The following is a 19,536-nucleotide window of genomic DNA, read 5'->3' on the forward strand; positions in this document are numbered from 1 at the left end:
AGAGATTGAGTAGGGAGAAATAAATGTAGTTTCCTTTTTCGTACACTTTAATAAAGTTGAGCTTTGCTTTGTAAAAAAAGGGATCGATTACTTCACCTGCTTACATGTCTTTGGAATTATTGGAGTTTGGTATTGGAATTAGTCTTTACCACATCTACCTTGCTTCATATAAATTCAACAAAATTAAATTTTAATAACTAAAATTATTTATATAGGTTCAGTTTTATACAATGATGGGATTTAACTCTTTTCGTAAATGAAACTATTAGAAATGAAACAAAGATTCTCTTGAGACCAAAAAATATATATATCATAAGAATGATTCACCAAAATTGGGCCAACAATAAATCAATTATTAGCTTTGTTTAGGTATTCAAATCCCTATTATGGTAGCAAAAAATAAGAAAATCCCCATAACAGATGCTACGTTGTGCACTAATGTACAAGAAAATGTATGGGTTTTATGTTCAAATTGCTTTGCAGAGAGTGATGTAGATTGTAGATAAACTTGTATCCCAACCCATCTACACCTCTGCTATAAGTAAGACTCCCTCAAATGACTGTTCAAGTTTAGTGCTCACAAATGGTAATAATAATAATATTATGGTATTTTAAAGTTTGATGGTAAGTTCTTGAAAGTATGATATCACGTTTCAACCAAAATGAGCCCTCCCAAAAGGAAAACAAAATTGGTGAAATAGTAAATGCATGACATAACTAATTCGGTTGGAAAGTGAGTAGCGTAAATGGCCTTTAATCTCACCATGCTACAGCACAATGCACTTTATCCTTTTATATTTTCCACTTCCACTTTGGATACTTTCATATGAATTTGGGTTAACCCAAATTACAAGTAAATTAAAGCAGTGAGTTTTGCAATTGGAGATGTGGGTTGGTTTTAAACTAGACATAGTTGAGCTAAGCCCAAACAATTGACCGATGATAACCAAAGCAAAGCCCAGTCCAAACAAAGCCTGTTTTCAGTGTCGTTGAGGAATCAAATTGATGGATAAATCAGAGGTTATTTGATGAATTATTTGGTTCAAAACTGTGAAGAAGAGGCATGAGCAGTGCAAAAGATAAATTAGAAGCAGGAATTTTTTGCAGAATCTCCAAATATAATAAATGATGAGAAAGGAGTCATAAAAGATGCAATTTCACAAATGAGCTAATCCTAGCGGCTTAGGCGAATCTAGGGTGCTGGGCTGGTCCCCATAAATAAATCCCCCAACATTTTTAATTTATTATTAAGTTAATTAAGCACCTCTATTTCAACATAAAATTTTTGGATTTAACTTTCAGTGTAGCAAATGCAACGGCGCAATTGCAGGATCTGTCAGTATAGGGTTGGCAATTATGACCATTTTGACATCACCAGCACTTAAAAAGGCCTAATTAGAAATTTAACCCTCCACTTGATCACATCCTATATACTCTCGAATAATATGATCACCCTTGATTTAATAATTCTATTCTTTTTTACCATAATGGTAATGGTAGTATTCCCATCAAATCATCAACAAATGTGCCTTCGCTGCAGGGTATAAAATATTCTACAAGGTACCTTTGTTTAGTATAATTATTAAATGATTCTTTTGTTCAATGGATCATAATGCCCTTTCATGATGGCTGTTGAAATCTTTAATCAGGAAATAGTTGGATTTTTCTCATTTTCCATTTAAGTTTCTTACTCGTTACGTTCTCTTGTATATATAAAAAGTAAAACTTACTTGAAAAGATGAATTAGTAGAAAATGATAAGTAAGATGATATATTTACAAAGACCGTTAGATAAGCTGCTACCGACGGACATAGCTAAGATGTAGAGTAGCCCATCCATTGACTCTTGCCTGAATTTCCTCCAAAAGAGAACCACAATCATTAATAGACAACTTCCTAGAAACCAGGGGCACACCCAACTACCTTACGAGCAGCCTTCCCAACTTAAAACCAGTGACCCTTTGCACAGTTACCAGATCATCCTTAGCCATACCGGCAACAAAGATCTCAGTCTTAGAAACGTTAAGTTGCAAACTAGAAAAATAGTAGAACTCTTGAAGGATGCACCAAATACCAATAACTGAATCAACTGTGCCCTTTGCAAAAACAAGAAGATCATCAGCAAATTAAAGATGAGTAAGATGGAACTCTAAAACATTTAGGATGGAACTTGAAAACTCCTTGCATCGCTGCCCTATTCAACAGCTTTGAAAGAATATATATAACGATAACAAAAAGGTAGGGAGAAAGAGGATCTACCTGTTTTATTCCCCTAGCACCTCTAAAAAACCCAACAATGCCTCCATTTACGGAAATAGAAAACCTGGGAGTAATACTACAAGCTGAAATCCACTGAACAAATTGACCGGGAAAACCCATGTTCCTTCCTCCGAACCAAAATCTTAGAGATGCATTTATAAACAAGAGAACAACAGGAGATAGGCCTATATTCCTTGATATGGCTAGGATTAGCACAGTTAGGAATAAGGGTAACAGTAGTTGCATTAAAAGCTCCCAACAGCTTTGAAGAAATAAAGAAAAACTTCACAGCATCAACAAAATCATCTGCCACGATATTCCAAGCTGCCTTGAAGAAAAAACCTGTGTAACCATCAGGTCCCGTCATTACCTTGATCAAAGATAGCTTGTTTAATTTCATCCCTCGTAACAGGCCGAACCATATCATTTTGTGCTTCCTCTGAACAAATCACTAAGAAGCAGATCGGTACAACCCACAACCTTAGCATCAGCACAACCAAGCAGATTTTGATAAAACTGAATAGTCTCAACCTCAATTTGTTCCGGCGTGTCCAACTTGGCGCCCTTATCATCAACCAAAGCACGAATAGTATGCTTATTCTTTTTAACTGCAACAGCGACTCTTGCCTTTTGCCGATAAAATCTCTCTTTAGCATCCTGCAACCCTTTCACCTCAGCTTGCACTCTTTCAATTTGCCTCTGACAGTCAAGGTTATACCTTAAGCTAGCAATTTGTAACTCTTCAAGCTCAGCCCTCTTTTTTCGCACCCGATCAGAAATATCTCCAAAAGCCTCAGAATTCAAAGCCTTTAAACTCCTTTTTAAGACCTCTTCAGCTTAAGAAATAATTTCATCATAGGATCACCATCAACCTCATCATGCCAAGACTCAGCAACAATACTCATAAAATCACTATGCTTAACCCAAAAATTTGAAAGGCTTATCCAGCCAAACAAGAGCATTCACAGCAGTAAACCCTCCTTTCCACACTATCATTACTAGCAGTAAGAAAGAAGTCAGAATTTTGAAACTCCAATCTACATTAAATACTTTGACTAGTAGTCACAAATCCATCCGGAAACAATATGATTCTTTGAAATAATCCAAATAATTCCAGCCACTGAAATGTTTCCCCAAGATAGCCAATGCATAGTCTGCTTAACCCTTGTTTCAAGCAAATAAAGAACTTCAACATGCCATTTATTAATCCTATTAACATGTTTTTAATCCTCTTATGTTCCAAAAAACAATTATCATAAGGAAGTAAAATCTAATTCATCCTCTACTTCTTTTCCCTTTATATATGAAAGTGATGAGCTAGAAACCATAAATAATTAGGGATGCTGGAGACCAAACAACAGATACAATGGCTAACGTTTCCTCCCACCTCAACTGCTTATAGTTTAAGCTAACTTCACTTTATTTGCTTAATCTAATCATTCTTAAATTTGACATTGTATAGGTTTGGAATCCTATCCTTTTTCTCTTTTATCTGACCCAGTTTTTAAATTTTTTTAAAAATAATATGTTAATATTACTTATATTTTTGTTATATACAACCACAAATCCTATCAATTCTAAATATTATAAAGGTACAGTCACAACTTTATCCCTTCTTTTTGTTTGTTTTTTTTTTATCAATTTAACTTTAGTTCTTTCTCTTTTTTTATCAATTTTATTCAATTATTTTTTTTATGAAAAATTTGATTGAATTTTTAAAGTTTTAGCACAAATTACTAATTTCCTTAAAATTTTTAACAATTTCTCGAAAAAAATTAATTTAACTAATATTTGGTGATTAAAAATTAAAAAAAATTGACAAGGACTCTTATAAATTTCGAAACAAATTATGATACAAGTGATTGTTATTAATATATTATTATGATTTGCAAAATTGGAGTGCAGCAGCAATTATTGAACGTTAAGTCCCTTTTTGGTTTTTGTTTGCTTTTAGAAACAACCCAAAAAAACGAAAGGTTTTTGAAGAAAAAAGGAATCCAATTTTGCCAAAATATATAAAACATAAAAGTTTATGCCTTGTTTCTTTTAGTAAAACAAAAATGCAATACCCCAAAATGGACAACTATTTATTCAAATATGCAATAAAGAGTTCTTTAATCAAATTTCAATCATTTTTTTTTCCAACATTTCAATCTTTTTTAAAAATATTATGAAAACTCTAAATCTTACCCATGTAAAATGAGGCCTTTTTTTATATGAATAACTTTAAATTTTTAATTAATTATGAAAATGACTTGGAAAAAGAATTATATATGAAAATGACTCGTTTGTTATAGTAAAAGTTAGTACTATCTGATCAATCGGCGGCACCATTTCCTTTTTCCCTTTAATCATTACTCAATCATCATTTTTTTTTTAAATTTTCTTGGTGTTGACATTGTGTCAGACAACACCTATATGTATTTTTCTAAATACCTGTAAAAAAATATGGATATTCATGGTGGAGAAAAAAAAGAAAAAAATATTTTTAATGGGTGTCGTCGGTTTGTCAAGCGGCATTGGTCAAATTTCTTTTTTTTAAAAAGAAATTTATGTCAATGAAAAAATAATTTTTTTTTGTGTTGCCATGCTGTCGAGCGTCACCACCCACTATATATACCCCATCTCCGGTGCAAAATCTGTATATTTTGAAGTGTTGTTTTTTGTTGAAGATGAGAAAAAAAAGGAAGAAAGATTTGTGGCTAGTAGTAGGAGAGAAAACTAAAAAAAAAATCAGTGTTCAATAGAAGTGGGGAAAACAGAAAAAAATTGATTTTTTTTGTATTTGGTGTTCAAAATTGAGGGAGAAAGATTTATTTATGTTGGTGTTTTAGGGAGAAATTGTGATAGTTTTAATATATGTTTAAATTCATGGTGATGTGGTAGCGCTTAAAGACCCACACATTTCATTTGCCGCGTGGGAAGTGCATATCACCTTAGAAGATGTCACATTGCAACTCAGACTCCCAATTGATCGTGGTTATGCAATCACGTATTCAAACTTTGTCACATTGCAACTCAAACTTGCGCAAGGAAAGTCTCACCAATTGACAGTGGTTATGTGATCAAGTTTAATATCACCAGAAGATGATGCCTTATAAACTCCATATAAGCTTGAGAGCATAATCATGCAAAAAAAATGAGTTTAATTAGTTTTTTTTCTCCATTAAAGTAGTATTTTTAATCTTATTGTCCAAAACTTATGTGGAGGTGGGGGCAAGAAGATCGATGCCGAGGGAAATGACAGTGACGATAGAAACAAGCTGAAATGCGACTTGAGGCGGCAACAGTTGTAATTATTATAGTGGTGCACGAAATGAAGGGTAAACTGAGAAAAAAAAACTAAAAAAAAAAAGAAAAAAGAAAATATGGGGAGCCCATGGCCGCCACTTTGTTATGTAATTATTTCAAGTGTAATTAGTATTACTATCATACAAGTTAAAATTATAATAGGGATCATCATATTTTGATTCATTATTTATGAAATTATAATTACGATAACTATAAAAAAAAACTTTCCAGATCATTCAAAAAAAGAATGATCGTTGTTATGCACAAAAAAATTATTTTCGTATAAAAATATATGGAATACCAGTCCTGATTTTCCTGTGAAATAACACTATCCCTACTATCAAGTTAAAATTTTATTAATAGGTGAAAAATATTTTAACGGGTATTCACGGTGGGAAAAAATCGGTTTAAGAAAAACGTTGAGAGTGGGAAAAAAAAAGAAAACTGAAAAAAAGGAACTGAAAAAATTGAAAGAAAAAAAATAAAGGGTGGGGGAGCTCGTGACCGTTTGGTCACGTCGACAGTATGGTGTCAGTCCGGTGTCACCTAGCAGCAATCATTAGGCATTGGAACATCAACAAACGGTGGAAAATTCTTCTTTCGGGTTGTAGTTCGTCGTCTAGACCGGAAGAAGGCAATGTTTGCAAGTTAACCACAGTACCTGGCACGTAATCCTACATCGCGGCTAACCACCCTTAAAATTTATTGTACTACGCACCACAATCTTCGTACAACTACTCATTGGTCATTGGTTTAGCCCATCATGCTTTTTTGTACGACACTCTATACTGAAACCAACCTTGCATGTCGACAATGAGGACCAATACAGGAATGGTTGTCATGTCTTTTACCAGCGGCATGATGCAGTTATAGATTGTTTTCGCATCAAGTTTGTTATAGTCTTGCATCATATGTGCAGTAGTGAAGGTATAAAACCCTTCAAATCTTCGAATTTCCCACAGTTGTGACCTTTGAATAAATGCAGCTCGTACTTGCCAATTGCACTCTTCTGCAAACCTTCAACACTCTCCAACATATAATGTCGATGTAGATTTAATAACTTTTTAGTCCACCGACACCTTTATGCTATATCTGTAATATCCCGAAAATTACTATAGTAAGAAAATAGGTATATTTGATATAGTAAAATAAGGAAATAAATGTTAAAAAGCAAAATGTAATATCCCGAAAATTACTATAGTAAGAAAGTAGGCATACTTGATATAGTAAAATAAGGAAATAAAGTGACAAAAAGCAAAATTTTGATTTATGTCAACATTGGGAAGTATATTATGACATATTAATGCAAGAAAGGACTAATTCGCAAAAGTGAGAAAAGTTTTGTTGCTCAATAGTAAATATTCAAAATTTGAGGGGTTAAAGTGTAAATATGAAAAAGTTAAAGGATTAATTGTGAAAATATTTTAAAGGTGGAATGATCTAAAATCTAAGAAAAATGGATGAATTAGGACCAAATTGAATAAGTGAAGAATTATGAGGGACTAAATCGTAATTTTACCAAATTAAGTGATGACTCAATGATGGACTTTTAAAAGATCATGAAGGGAAAATTAGTCAATTAGAAGGAGAGAGAAATCTAGAAGGCAATGATGATGTTGGAGATATTTTAGATAAATAAATAAATATTAGTTTATAATATTTGATTTGATTTTTTTAATGATATTTTATTATTTTATTTAGTATATATATATGTGGAAAGAAAGAAAAAAAGTCACCATCCCACCATTTTTCCAATGCACCAATGTGAGAAAAAGAGAGAAAGATAACAAGGAGAGTATGGGGAGCTAAAATATCAAGTTAGATTCAAAAAATAGAAGCTGGAGGAGAGAGAAAATCAAGTTAAAGTTTGAAACCAATAGAAAGGTAAGAACATCAAGATTTCAATATATTTTTAAGTTTGATATTATTGAAAAAGCATGAAAATGATGTTATAGTAGAGTTTTCTTATATTAGGTCTTATTTAGTATAGTTTCTCATAGAAGAAATGGTGTAAATAATGGAATTGTAAATCATGAGATATAATAAATTTTGTGAAACAAGGTCAGAATGATTTCGGGTTCCCGTGTTCTGAATTTGGAAAATCATAAAAAATTGGATAAAAATAATTAGGGGCTTAAATTTATATTTTTAAATCCTTAATAAATACATTTTCAATAGAAACAAACAGTAACATCATCCGAATCTCGTACGATGAGATAATTAATTTTTAGTGAAGAAGGGTCGAAACTGTAAGACAACAGAACAGGGATGACTTTAAAGAATAAAATGTACTTATTGGCTGAACCAAAAATTCTGAAAATTTGATGGTAAGAAGATATGTGAGTCTAGTTTCAGATAAAATTAAAGTATCTCAATTCGAAGTTCTGTAGCTTAAGATATAATTAATTTAGTGACCATGACTCAAGTGAACAGCTTGTTAGTAAACAAGTAAATAGTGGTATTATGTATATACCAAGGATGTGGAATAGAGAGGAGGAAGAGGAAAACTATATGTGAATATTCAGCTAATATGAGATTATTTTAAAAATATCTAATTTGCATGTTTTAAGTTTAAGGACTAAATTGAACAAATGTGAAACTTTAAGGGTAAATTTTGTAAAAAGGTCAAAAAGTGACCAAATTGCATGAAATGAATTGTTTTATTATTTAAATTAATAAATTGAATGAAATATTAATTTAGATCAAGATTGGGTGAAAATTTGAGGAAAATAGAAATTTACCAAAATGTCCCTAAATTTTGGTATTTCTGCAATTTTGCCTTGGTAAGTTCGTATGAACTACATTCTGTATAATTTTAATTAAAGTGAATATTATTTGGTGATGAATATTATATAAATATGTGTTTTATTATTAGAATTGAATTATTATTGGTAATATGTATAATTATTAGATGCATTGAAATGATTATCGAAAACTCAATTGGGTTGGGGGCTTGTTGGAGATATATCACACTATCCATTGATTCTATCGGTAATTTTGGATGATTTGATTCTGGTAATAATGGCATGTTTAAGTTAAATTGGCCAACGTTAGCTCATTAATGTTTTGATTTTGATTGGTTATAAATTTGAATGCTTGAAGAAATGAAACGTCTGTAAATTAATTTGTAAATTTCGGTAATGCTCTATAACCCTATTATGGCGATGGATACGGGTTAGGGGTGTTACAATATCGCTTGATAGAAAATACATAATCCTCCTCCTTCACGAATTGTTGGCCTACATACAACTCTTCCAATTCAGAATCTATAACCAACCAATGAGAAGGTATTATATTTGGTACTCAAGGAACTTGGATGGATGTGCCGCATCGTGATCTACACTCAATATATGGGTCCCAAGGTCATTGCGTATGACAATGCTACAACTTGAGTTCTCAATCGAAGGGGCGTGTACATTTTCACCTCATCCGCGACTTTATCATCAATAGCTTTTATTTTTAAAAATAGTAGCTCCTACTAAAACAAATATAATTACATACAAATACTTACAAACTAACATTATAGACTCCAATTTGATTTTTAAAAAACTTGCACAAAATTTTCTTCTTCTTTGTGTTTTCCCTTCCTATTAAACACATATCTTCCTTCTTCTTCATTTTTTTGTCTCTCTCTTAAATAAAACCAAAAACTTCAACAAAATCCAAAACATCAATAGATATAGTCTTTTGGCTGGGGTGGGTTTATATATTTTGGGTGGCGGGACCACCGGTACCGCATAACACAACGGCGACATCGCTAATAATTTTTTCGAGTCTCTGCACAACTATTTTCCCCAAAAAAACACTGGTGTCGCCCGACACACTCGCCACACCCTTTAATTTTTTCTTGACATTTTTCCCACTGTGTCGCTTGATAGCATGGAGGTAACAACTAGAAAATTATATTTTTTAAACAAAATCATTGGTGTCGCCTGACGCATCAACAACACCCATTAAAAAAATTCCCTGACAACCATTGATACTACTTGACATGGCGGCGACACAATTGTTTTTTTCCTTTTTTTATCACTAATAGATTTTTTAAAAAAATTATACAGGTGACACCCAAAAAATCTTTTTTTTTAAAATGATAATTGTGTAATGATTAGGGGAAAGGGAGTGGTGCCACCGATTGGTCAGGCACTGGCTTCCATAGTAGCAAATGAGTCATTTTCATATATAATTTTTTAAGGTTATTTTTGTAATTAATTAATTTTAAGATTATGTTTATACAATGTAATAATTGAGTAAAATTATCAAAAATACCGATTTTAAGAAAAATGATAGGATTGGGCTGATTTTTTGAAAATTTACGAGATTAGGCCGAAAAAAGAAAAGCGCTTCCAATTGGAAGCGTTTTTAGAATATTGGTAAGGAAACCCCCGATTAGTTTTAGCAACCACCTTAAATAGACAAGATTTCATGATTTATTATAATGATGTATGCCCGAGCATGTTGTTATTTTTCAATTTCACTCAATTCCGCATTGAGCCCACCAAAATTTCTTTCAACCAATTCATATTTATCCTGGCTTCATAAATCGTGTCTGGAACCCTCCCTAAAAGTTGCTCACATACATCACTCCAATCGGGTGCGACAACTGACCCAATCACTACAGACCCATCCACCGGTAACCCGAGTTGTAACTGCACGTTCTCGAGTGTGATAGTACACTCGCCACATAGAAGATGGAATGTGTGTCTCGGGTCTTCACCTTTCCACCAACGCGCTTACAAGTGTGGGGTCCAATTTACACCCCCTACCCATAAAGGTCACCTGCAAAAATCCCGCATCTCTCAAGTATGGTTCAATTAAGGACGATGAAGAAGCAGGTAGATTACAAATATACGTCTCTAAAATCTTATCTTCCAACTATATATATAAAACAAAATATTAAATTTTAGTATAATAAGAAAATATTTAAATTCAATTAAATTAAATGTAATAAAAATTCTTATTGTTTGCAATTGATCAACCGAAATGTATTTGTCATCCAAATGAATTAGAGATTTTGTCATTATTAATTTCAATAAATACGAAATAATTTGTAATCAAAAATAATTTAAAAAATCTTAATACAATTTTAATTAAAAAAAAGAGTTGAGAGAGGAATAAAAATTGAGTGAAAAATTAAGAGGGAATTGAAAGAAATTTGAAAGAGATTTGAGAATGAGAGAGAGAGAGATGAGTTGAGATTGAATGGAAAAATGAATGAAATTAGGGGTTTATCTAAGAAAAAAAAGTAGTCATTAGTAGAGATTAAGTGGAGAAGCTGTTGTGAATAACACTTCTAGCTGGAAATATTTTCTTGCAAATCCGCTGAAACGTTTTCAAGTAGAAACTTTTTGATTATTTTGGTCTAATCCCGTAATTTATCTAAAAATCGGCTTAACCCAATAAAATTTTTTTATTTTACCCGTAATAATTAGTATGTTAGAAAAAGTAATGAATGAAAAATGATGAATCGGACCCAACACAGACTATGAGCCATCTTTTATCATTTCAACATCAAAGTGCCTTTATTTAAAAATGAACCACTTACAATAATTAGCTATCATGTATCCTACACTCTCAACATTATCATGATATGAAGATAAGTAAAAAAGGACAAAAGAACATAGTTGAAATGTAAAATATTCCCCAACTCTAATTTTCTTCCCCCATTTTCCCAAGAAACAAACAATTATTCTCTTAGTCTTACTTCCCACCACCGCCATTCCCAAAAATTGAAAAAAGGAAAAAGAAAATACATTTTAAGATCAAATATGGAACACATAGATGATTTGTTTTACTATATACATAACTGTGGTTTTAACCCTAATCTTTGGTTCCTCAAATCATATTCCACGTAATAATTCTGCATCTGAAAACTCCCCAATACTACAGCTGGTCCGCTATGCCCCACTACAGCCTTTCCTCCACCGACATCGCCATCTGTCACCACCGTCAAGCACGCCACCCCTTCTCCAACCACCGCAAAATAATTCTCCAGCGGCAGTGCTATCTCAGCGCCGCCTTTAAAATGCAACCTCAACTCGGGTAACTCCACCGGTTTCCCCATATCCTTCACATCGAAACAAGGCCTCAACCCTGTTAATACCTCAACATCACGAGCTCTACTGTAGTTCTTAACTTGCTTCACAAATTCTACAGCTAGGGGCTCGAATATCTCATGAGCCATGAACGTGAAAGTCGAACCAGAATCCACGATGGTGCCACCATTACCATTTTTTCCAGGCGAGAGAAACTTGCGGGGAACCTTAACGCGGCGCCCACCTACTGTTATCTTCCTTAAACCAACGTAGTAATAAACTTGGAAAGCTTCTTTGCCCCGGACAATGGGGTTTTTAATAAACGGTGTGTAGATTAAACCATTGGTTTTCCGATCCATATCGGAGGTGCTATCAAGTATCAAAGTGCTGCTACTAGGAGAGTCATCGAAGCGGCGAGAGATGAGACAGTAAGAGAATTTGTGTAGCTTAAGTTGAGTGGGCAAAGAAGGAAGGCCACGGCCGAAGCCGGCAATGCCGGCGGGTTGTCGGGAAGAGAAAATGGAGCATCCGACTAAGAAATTGGACACAGTTCTATCACCGAGATTCAGGGTTTCCGATAATGCAACCCCGGCAGTGGTTCCCGGGCCATAGAGGAGGAAGTAAGGGGGACATGCTTGAGTGCAGTTTTGGGGGGTGAAGCTGTTTCGGCATTCATCGCATTGGGTTTTGTTGGTGTGGTGGACCCATGAACACTTGGGGTTTCGGCAGCCGACGAGTCTAGAAGATGAAGATAGTTTAGGGATGAAGGAGGGGATAGTAACGTTTTGGTCGGAGGAAGGAGAAAAGGAGCAGTTTTTGCAGACATAGCGATGGGTACAAGGGAACCAAACGAAGTCACTGCCGGTGTCCATGACGAAAGGGAGGATTTGAGGTGGAGTGCCAAAGCTGAGAGAAATGGAGTAGCCTCCATAGCTGTGGGAAAAGAGTGGGGTGGTGGTGGTGGCGTCGCTGGTGGCAGTGGCGGTGATTTGGGGGTTTTTGAGGTGATGGGCTCTGGCTAAAGAGGAAGAGGCAAGGTAGCTGAGGATCTGGTACGGATCTCGAGATGGGCCATTGGCATCGAAATGTGTGAGCGTTAGTGGTAAATGCAAAGCAAAGGCGATGGCGGGGAAAATACAGAGCAAAAGAGATACGAAGCAGAGGACACGAGAAGACATGGTTTACTTGTTTTTTCTTTTTTGGCAGCAAAAAAGAGAGATTATTGTTGAAGATTCTTTTATTGGAGGGAGAGATGAGATGGCTTTTAATAATATAAGAAAGCTTGATGGCGTTAGGTTTGGGTGTTAAATTTTTGCTCAACTATGTGCGAGAGTTTGATGAAATAGGAACCGTGGAAGAACAGTGCATTGAATATCATGGGTGCATGTGCTGCGGCAAGTGATAGCGAAATTGAAAGCTCAGAACAATCTTGTGAAGAATGTCACGCTGGCTTTAGCTGTCTTTTTATTCACTCTCGACCTCTGTGTATATAAATGCATGTACACATATTGTGTTCAACCCAAGCACGTGGTTATAGAATGAAATCCAGACTGGGAACTTATATTTGTCACTTCCTTAAATATAAGACGAAATATTTATACGACACTAATATGACTATAATTAAGCAGAACATGTTATGTTATCATAATATATACCATTACTTTAAATTTTAAATACCATAATTAAATCGTTAACAAACCACCTGTAAATACACACATCGCAAAATCTAGCCACTATCCCCCAAATAAGCCTCAACTTGGAGCCTTGTCATAAATTAAAATCTTCTTTTTTCCTAACTAAAATTAAGATGGCACCGACCCAATTAGTCGTTATAATCACCTTAAATTACGCCAAAATCCCAACTTTGACGTTTACAAAGCAATTTTCACTTTGTATAAGAAGGAATTAGATAAAATGGGAAGTTTTCTTGAACTTGTTTCTAAATATGTAATATACAAACAGCAGCAACAAGGATTGAAGTCTTGGGATTTTAGTCTCTTCCCAATGTAAATTGACTGCTTGTAAATCCATCTTTGGAGAGAGGTAACTAACCAGATCATTGCTGTTTAGCCCTCTTGCGTGGTAGAAAACGTTCTCTACCTGCAGTAACTGCATGTTCACCTCTTTTATGATGGTCACGCTTGGGTTGATCAACTGATATTTGTTTCTCCAAAGGGCTTTCTTGCACTGCTGTGTCCGGAAGTGTATCAATGGTAATATTTGGCCTAGAATCTTGGAAGCGGGACTCATGGTTTTGTGGACAACTTGTTTCATCCTGGTTCCGATCAGTCATCCTAGAAGACTCCAGAGCATTTGAGTCAGGCAACGGCTCAACACTGTTGTACACATCTATCTCCTCATCTTTCTTCTCACTCTTCCTTAATTCAGTATTAATTTCTGGTTTCCGTTGCACGGCCTCATTCGCCCCAAATGCAACCATTTTTACCAAGGTTGAAGTAAAAATCACTCAAGTCCCTCTTCCTGGTAACCTTTAAAACAACAAAATGACCATCAATCAGGCAAGTTAAAACATCAGTAATCGAGGAGCAGTACCAAAGCAACCACAACTAGAACCAAGAAAAATGAATATCACAAAAATCATTGATGCCAAAGAACAAACACTCTTTTAATAATTATTATTTATACACAGACACAAGGGCCAAAATGTAAATCATGTGGATCAAGCTTTGATTTCTTTCATTGAGTTAACTGTGAAAACTGCGAACTTCATTATCCTTTATTATCCATCTTTTATAGCACATGAACAACATTTTCACTCATGAACTTCAAGTTAAAAATTAAAAAAAGAAAAAAAAAAGACATTAACCCTTTAAGCTAATGCTGACTGCATTTTTGCTTGTTCTAGATTAACAAAATAAGTTAAACGTGTCTAAAGAAAGTCCTGAAATTCACTCTTTAACCATCAATTAATGTTTTCACCTTTTGAGTTCAATGTTACAATAAAATATACCAGCATAAAAATATATCCAATAATGGAAAAAGTTTTTCAACCTAACTAATTCGATGGCCCTAGCAAAGAAAGCAATTTGAATGAATAAAGGCTCTAATATTTTACCAGATGAATTTATGGTAATATATGATAGAAAACCAGCACTGGCATGTAAGAGGGAAAAAGGTGAAGATTAGAACAGTTAGGTTGGAGTTGAACCAAGGTAAACAGTGATACTAGCAAGATGTAACAAATATATGAATGATAAAATTAAACACACACGTAGGCAAACAAAATAACATCTAAAGTGTGGTAAGTACTATAAAAGGTTTCAGATTTTGACATGCATTGAAAGAGGAACAGTTGAAATGCGAGGATAGAATGAGGTAAATGCTGGCATGAGGGAATCTATTTTCTTCGTAGTCATGGATGTATGGAGAAACAATATGACAGAGAAGTAGAAGGAAAGCATCACATAGCTAGAATTGTTCAAGAACACTAGACCTGTAAAGAAACCTGAATTCACCTTTCTTGATCATAAAGGAAGAACAAAGAATCTAAACCATGAATTCCAGTAAATATTGCAATTCACACTCACTAAACATGTGGACAGTAGGACACCTGTCTGATTAATTAACATTCAAGTTGCACTAACTACAAGAGAAAAACAATTTCCTAAAAATGATATTACCCTAGCAAAGTCAGAGTAACACCATTCTATGATCTGGAAAAGAAAAACCAAATTGAAGTTATATCTGCTCCATAGTAAGGAATAAGCTTCAAACCTGTAACTCTCAGAACAGTCGGGCACTTACTCAGGATGCTTATGAGAGGAAACTGGGATGTAAAACAGTATATCACTTATAAGAGGAAAATGAGATTTAAACAGTTTATCACTTATAAGAGGAAAATGAGATTTAAACAGTTTATCACTTACAAGAGGAAAATGAGATTTAGAACAGTTTATCACTTCAGCAATTATTTAGCTTATCAATTGGTGTCAAAATATCATCTGGTAGAACTTTTCTAGATCATTCGAAACTACTGTGAAAATAAGATGCCAAAAAAGAAAAAAACTAGTCCTGAAGCTTCTGTTTCAAAGAAATACGCCAATTAGCAAAAGCACCTAAAACAACTTATTAATGCAATACACATGAATCAACAGATCTAGAACTACAACAGTTATGCTTCACACCGCCAAATTTGTTAACAATTCAGTACCCAGACCTAGAAGTGACAAGTAACATTAGATGAAGCTGAAGGAAAGGCTCAACTTACATCATCTTTCTCCTCTCGAAGTTGAGGTAAGCGCTCCTCTTCCATCCATTTAGCCTGCTCAGCAAGTTTTTTCTTGTAGGCACTGGTCACAAACTTATCTTTGTCTGCATACACTATCTCCTGCTCCCACTTTCGTTGCTCCACTTTTTTAACTAAATTATGAAAATATTTTGGCTGCAATAGTAGTAAGCGTTCTCATCAGTGATTAATCCTACATTATATTTTAAGCAATTATTTGTACAAATTTATGTCTGTTATATTGGTATAAAGATTTACATAAAAAGTCAAGTAAATAAAAGTAATAATTAAGGTTATTACAATAGAATAATCCTAGAAACTAGAGGGAAATTTCAAATTTGTTAGGAAAATTACCTTTCGCTCCTCGCGATCTTGAATGCGGGGACGAACAACCTTCTTTGTCATCTCATTTAAACTCCATCGTAATCAAACACCAACGGGTCTTCCTCTAGCGCTTTCTTATGTTGCTCCTCAATCTTTGAAGAGAAAGTAAAAGATACAAAAGTCAGTTAAGTTATAGATACAGCTCTAATGAAATAGGGGGAAAAAGGAAGTCAGGTGAATCTCACATCCTTGAGTGATTTGTTCTTCCTAGCTTGCCGGGAAATCTCTCTCCACGTCGTCGCCGGAAACCGAGAGGGCGGGGGAGCAGCGGCCTTGCCGCCGGCTTTCTCTGCTGCGACGGGGTAACTTTAGATCCTAAAGTTAGGCGGGAGTTTTATTTCTTAATCTATACCTATATAATATTTAAAAGGGTAAAAGAACCTGCTCCTATCAATTCTGATATTGACTAAATTAGTCCCTCTAGAAAAAAGTTAGAGCAATTTAATCCATACCAATTTTGAAAGTAAGGACAATTAATCACAACAATGTTAATATGTTTCATCAATTGTACATAACTTTTATTCTCTAGCCCTCAAAATTTACACATTCTATCAATTTAATTTTAATTTAATAAATTTAGTTTGCAACATTTACACAATATATACAAATATTAAGGGGAAAGTTGTTATTATATCAATCAAAGCAATTGGTAAAAAGCATTAATGTGTAATTAATTATCTATAGCTGCTCATTTTCTAATTTGAGAGGGATTAAATTGCTTCAATTTTTTTTAACATAAACTAAATATTTCGATATCAAAATTGAGAGGGATTGACAAGATATTCTTACCTATTTAAAAGGTCACTCTATTATAGTTATCGGATTAAATTAACCGCTTCACTATTAAATATATCAATTTAATCTTTTTTGTATTTTTTAAAAAATAAAATAAGAATAAATTTCAGTAGAATTATCATTTATTGTTTAAATAAATATCATTAAAAAATATCATTTAATGTTTAATTGAAGTTTTAAATATTTAGAATTACTTTATTTTAGATAAAAACAACTTAATTAAATTCACTTCAGAGTTAATATATAATCAAATTAAATATAAGATTAAAATATTTAATTTTTATTTTATTAAAATATAATTTAATATTACAACAATTGAAGACAATTTTAAGCATTATTTTGGAATGATTGTTTTTAATATTAATCTCATAAGTATTTTTAGGGATTAGTGTATTTTTCTATAAAGCTATGGGATTTGCTGACTGTACCATAATATATTATTAATCAAAAAATAAATATATTTATATGAAGAATTATTTTGTAATTACTTTTCTCTTTTTGAAAAAAAAAACTGGATTCTTACTGTTACAACTAACAAAGTGAGATCCAATTGGTTAATTAACTTAAGCTTTTTTTAATGAATTTGTTACATTATTTTAAAAGTTAAATTCTATAATTCTGTTTTTTATTTCGTTAAACCGATTTAGTAAAATGCGTTTTTATTTGTTAGAGGAAGTAATTTGGAAAAATAATTTATTAAAAGAAATTATTTTTATATATAAGCATTAATAAATAATTACTATTTAAAGAAATTAAATTACATAAAATTGCAGTACTCCCAATAGATATACATAATTAATTAATTGAACTTTTTTTATACACTGAATGAATTAAAATATTTTATATTCCTAAATTAAAAGATTTTATCAGATTACAAGGAAATTTGAAACACTAGAATTCAAAGTCTTTAACCGATAGACGTCATCTAGAAAATCTCTTACGAATATACTTAAAATCATAAAAAGATTTTATTGAATTTTCTCTTAATTATCACTATAATAATCATCAAGTTTCACAGAATTCGGAGTAAAGAGCTACAGAAGCAAAATCTTAGCTTTTTAAGGAAGAAATCAAATTACAGTATGTGTCTTCCTTCTGATTTAGTGTTGTCACTTATTTTATGCAAATTATCAAAAGATTCATTGATTCGATCTAGAAAAAAACCATCCGTTTCGTCATACACATCGTTGGAAGATTTATTGATTCCACTGAGAAAAAAGCCACTTGTTTCGTACACATCATTGAAAGATTTATTGATTCCATCGAGTAATATGTCGAGAGAGTTTAGTTGTCGGCGGTTGAAAAATTCCAACCCTTACCCAAAAAGATTAACGGTTCAAGCACCCGAGATTCCGTTGACCAACATAAAAGAAATTTTAGTTTATTTGCAGCCACTTGAATCAAATTCCAAGGGACATCGGTGTTTTTGACACATTGGGGATGAGATGAAATCTTAAATCCATGCTTCGTTTGGGTTTATTAGAAGGAATATAATCAACAAGATTGTTGCTGGTTTGGATGAATCTCATGCTGAAAATAGAAGGTTAGATTCAAATATCATTTAAATTTTCAGCATGTAAATAATGTGTTTTTTCAGATTAAGTTTTTTAATAGGAAGATTATAAGGTAGTAGTGATGTCAGATTTTCCAATATATCAATATAAAAAGTTATGGATGTTGTTTGGATTTTATCAGAAAATTTTCCTTTAAAGATAACAAAAATTGCTTTCAAGATATTAAAAACTCGAGTGGAGTAAATTTCAATGTATTTTCTAAATTAAAAGAGAATCATACACCAAGAAATAGTTAATATATGAGATACCTTGGAACCAGAGGTCCATTGCTTTGTTTTCTTATCACATTGTGAATAATATTTTAAAGTGAAATAGGTGGCTTATATTTATTGGGTACGCCATGGTAGGCCTTGCATTCGGGCATGGTGTTGATAAATGCATTCGCTGCAGATTTTTTATTATTTATGAGTGGATGTTTTACCTAGGACCAGCAATCTGCTGTATTCTTTCTGAGGAGACAGCGTCTAGGTATAAAAATATTATGGTCCCACAATTCGATATATTCAGCCATGCCACTCAACTGTAGCAAAATATTTTAGAGGCACTCTAACGTGATTTTGTTTGTACTTCAATATTTGAGGCACAATTTTGTTTTAGTGGAACCAGTTTTGAATGCCCATACGATGTTTTCTTCCTTGTTCAAGCTATTCAACAAAAAAATATATCATCTTTCTTCACACATGGACTTAAAAATGATAAATGATACCACGGTCATGATTGTGGGAGTAGTCATTCACCAATTTTAATGTCTTTTGGTTTTCAATTTTCAATAGTGGCTCTTATAGTTAAATTGTAGCAGCGTCAACTTTTGTTAAATTTAAAATACTAATGTACAAATAATTAACATAAAAAGTAATAAAACAATAAATGGATAATTAACATACAAATAAACAATCATTCAAATAATTTATTATTTCTCTAATATATGAATTTATTTACTATAAATAAAATAACTA

General features: G+C 33.0%; 3 protein-coding genes across 3 annotated transcripts; all 3 read right to left on the reverse strand.

Moving 5' to 3' along the window:
* Positions 1-1,677: 1,677 nt before the first annotated feature.
* On the reverse strand, positions 1,678-3,712 carry LOC107906675 (uncharacterized). The gene is made up of 2 exons (XM_016833743.2): positions 2,259-3,712; positions 1,678-2,095 (listed from the first exon to the last, which is right to left on the reverse strand). Exons 1-2 carry the CDS (start codon positions 2,502-2,504, stop codon positions 1,919-1,921), a joined length of 423 nt encoding a protein of 140 aa, XP_016689232.1. The 5' UTR covers positions 2,505-3,712; the 3' UTR covers positions 1,678-1,918.
* Positions 3,713-11,041: 7,329 nt separating this feature from the next.
* On the reverse strand, positions 11,042-13,137 carry LOC107906676 (probable aspartyl protease At4g16563). The gene has a single exon (XM_016833744.2). It carries the CDS (start codon positions 12,757-12,759, stop codon positions 11,341-11,343), a length of 1,419 nt encoding a protein of 472 aa, XP_016689233.1. The 5' UTR covers positions 12,760-13,137; the 3' UTR covers positions 11,042-11,340.
* A 96-nt stretch (positions 13,138-13,233) lies between these two features.
* Positions 13,234-16,519, reverse strand: LOC107902778 (nuclear speckle splicing regulatory protein 1; the record flags this gene model as incomplete). Its single annotated transcript, XM_016828901.2, is given in 6 exon segments — positions 13,234-14,018; positions 14,020-14,070; positions 15,810-15,983; positions 16,182-16,240; positions 16,243-16,303; positions 16,397-16,519. Coding segments are annotated over 6 exon segments (849 nt in total), but the record flags the coding sequence as incomplete, so codon positions are not given.
* Between the last annotated feature and the right edge of the window lie 3,017 nt (positions 16,520-19,536).

This window comes from Gossypium hirsutum, chromosome D05, assembly GCF_007990345.1.
Source record: "Gossypium hirsutum isolate 1008001.06 chromosome D05, Gossypium_hirsutum_v2.1, whole genome shotgun sequence".
Classification (NCBI taxonomy): Eukaryota; Viridiplantae; Streptophyta; class Magnoliopsida; order Malvales; family Malvaceae; genus Gossypium; species Gossypium hirsutum.

Bases quoted from the DNA above. Each gene is read 5' to 3' on its own strand.
- LOC107906675 (XM_016833743.2), bottom strand. From the start codon at position 2,504: ATGCAACTACTGTTACCCTTATTCCTAACTGTGCTAATCCTAGCCATA. The intron at 2,096-2,258 runs GTAGATCCTCTT...GTTTTTGCAAAG, and splicing joins GTGCTAGGGGAATAAAACAG to GGCACAGTTGATTCAGTTAT.
- LOC107906676 (XM_016833744.2), bottom strand. From the start codon at position 12,759: ATGTCTTCTCGTGTCCTCTGCTTCGTATCTCTTTTGCTCTGTATTTTC.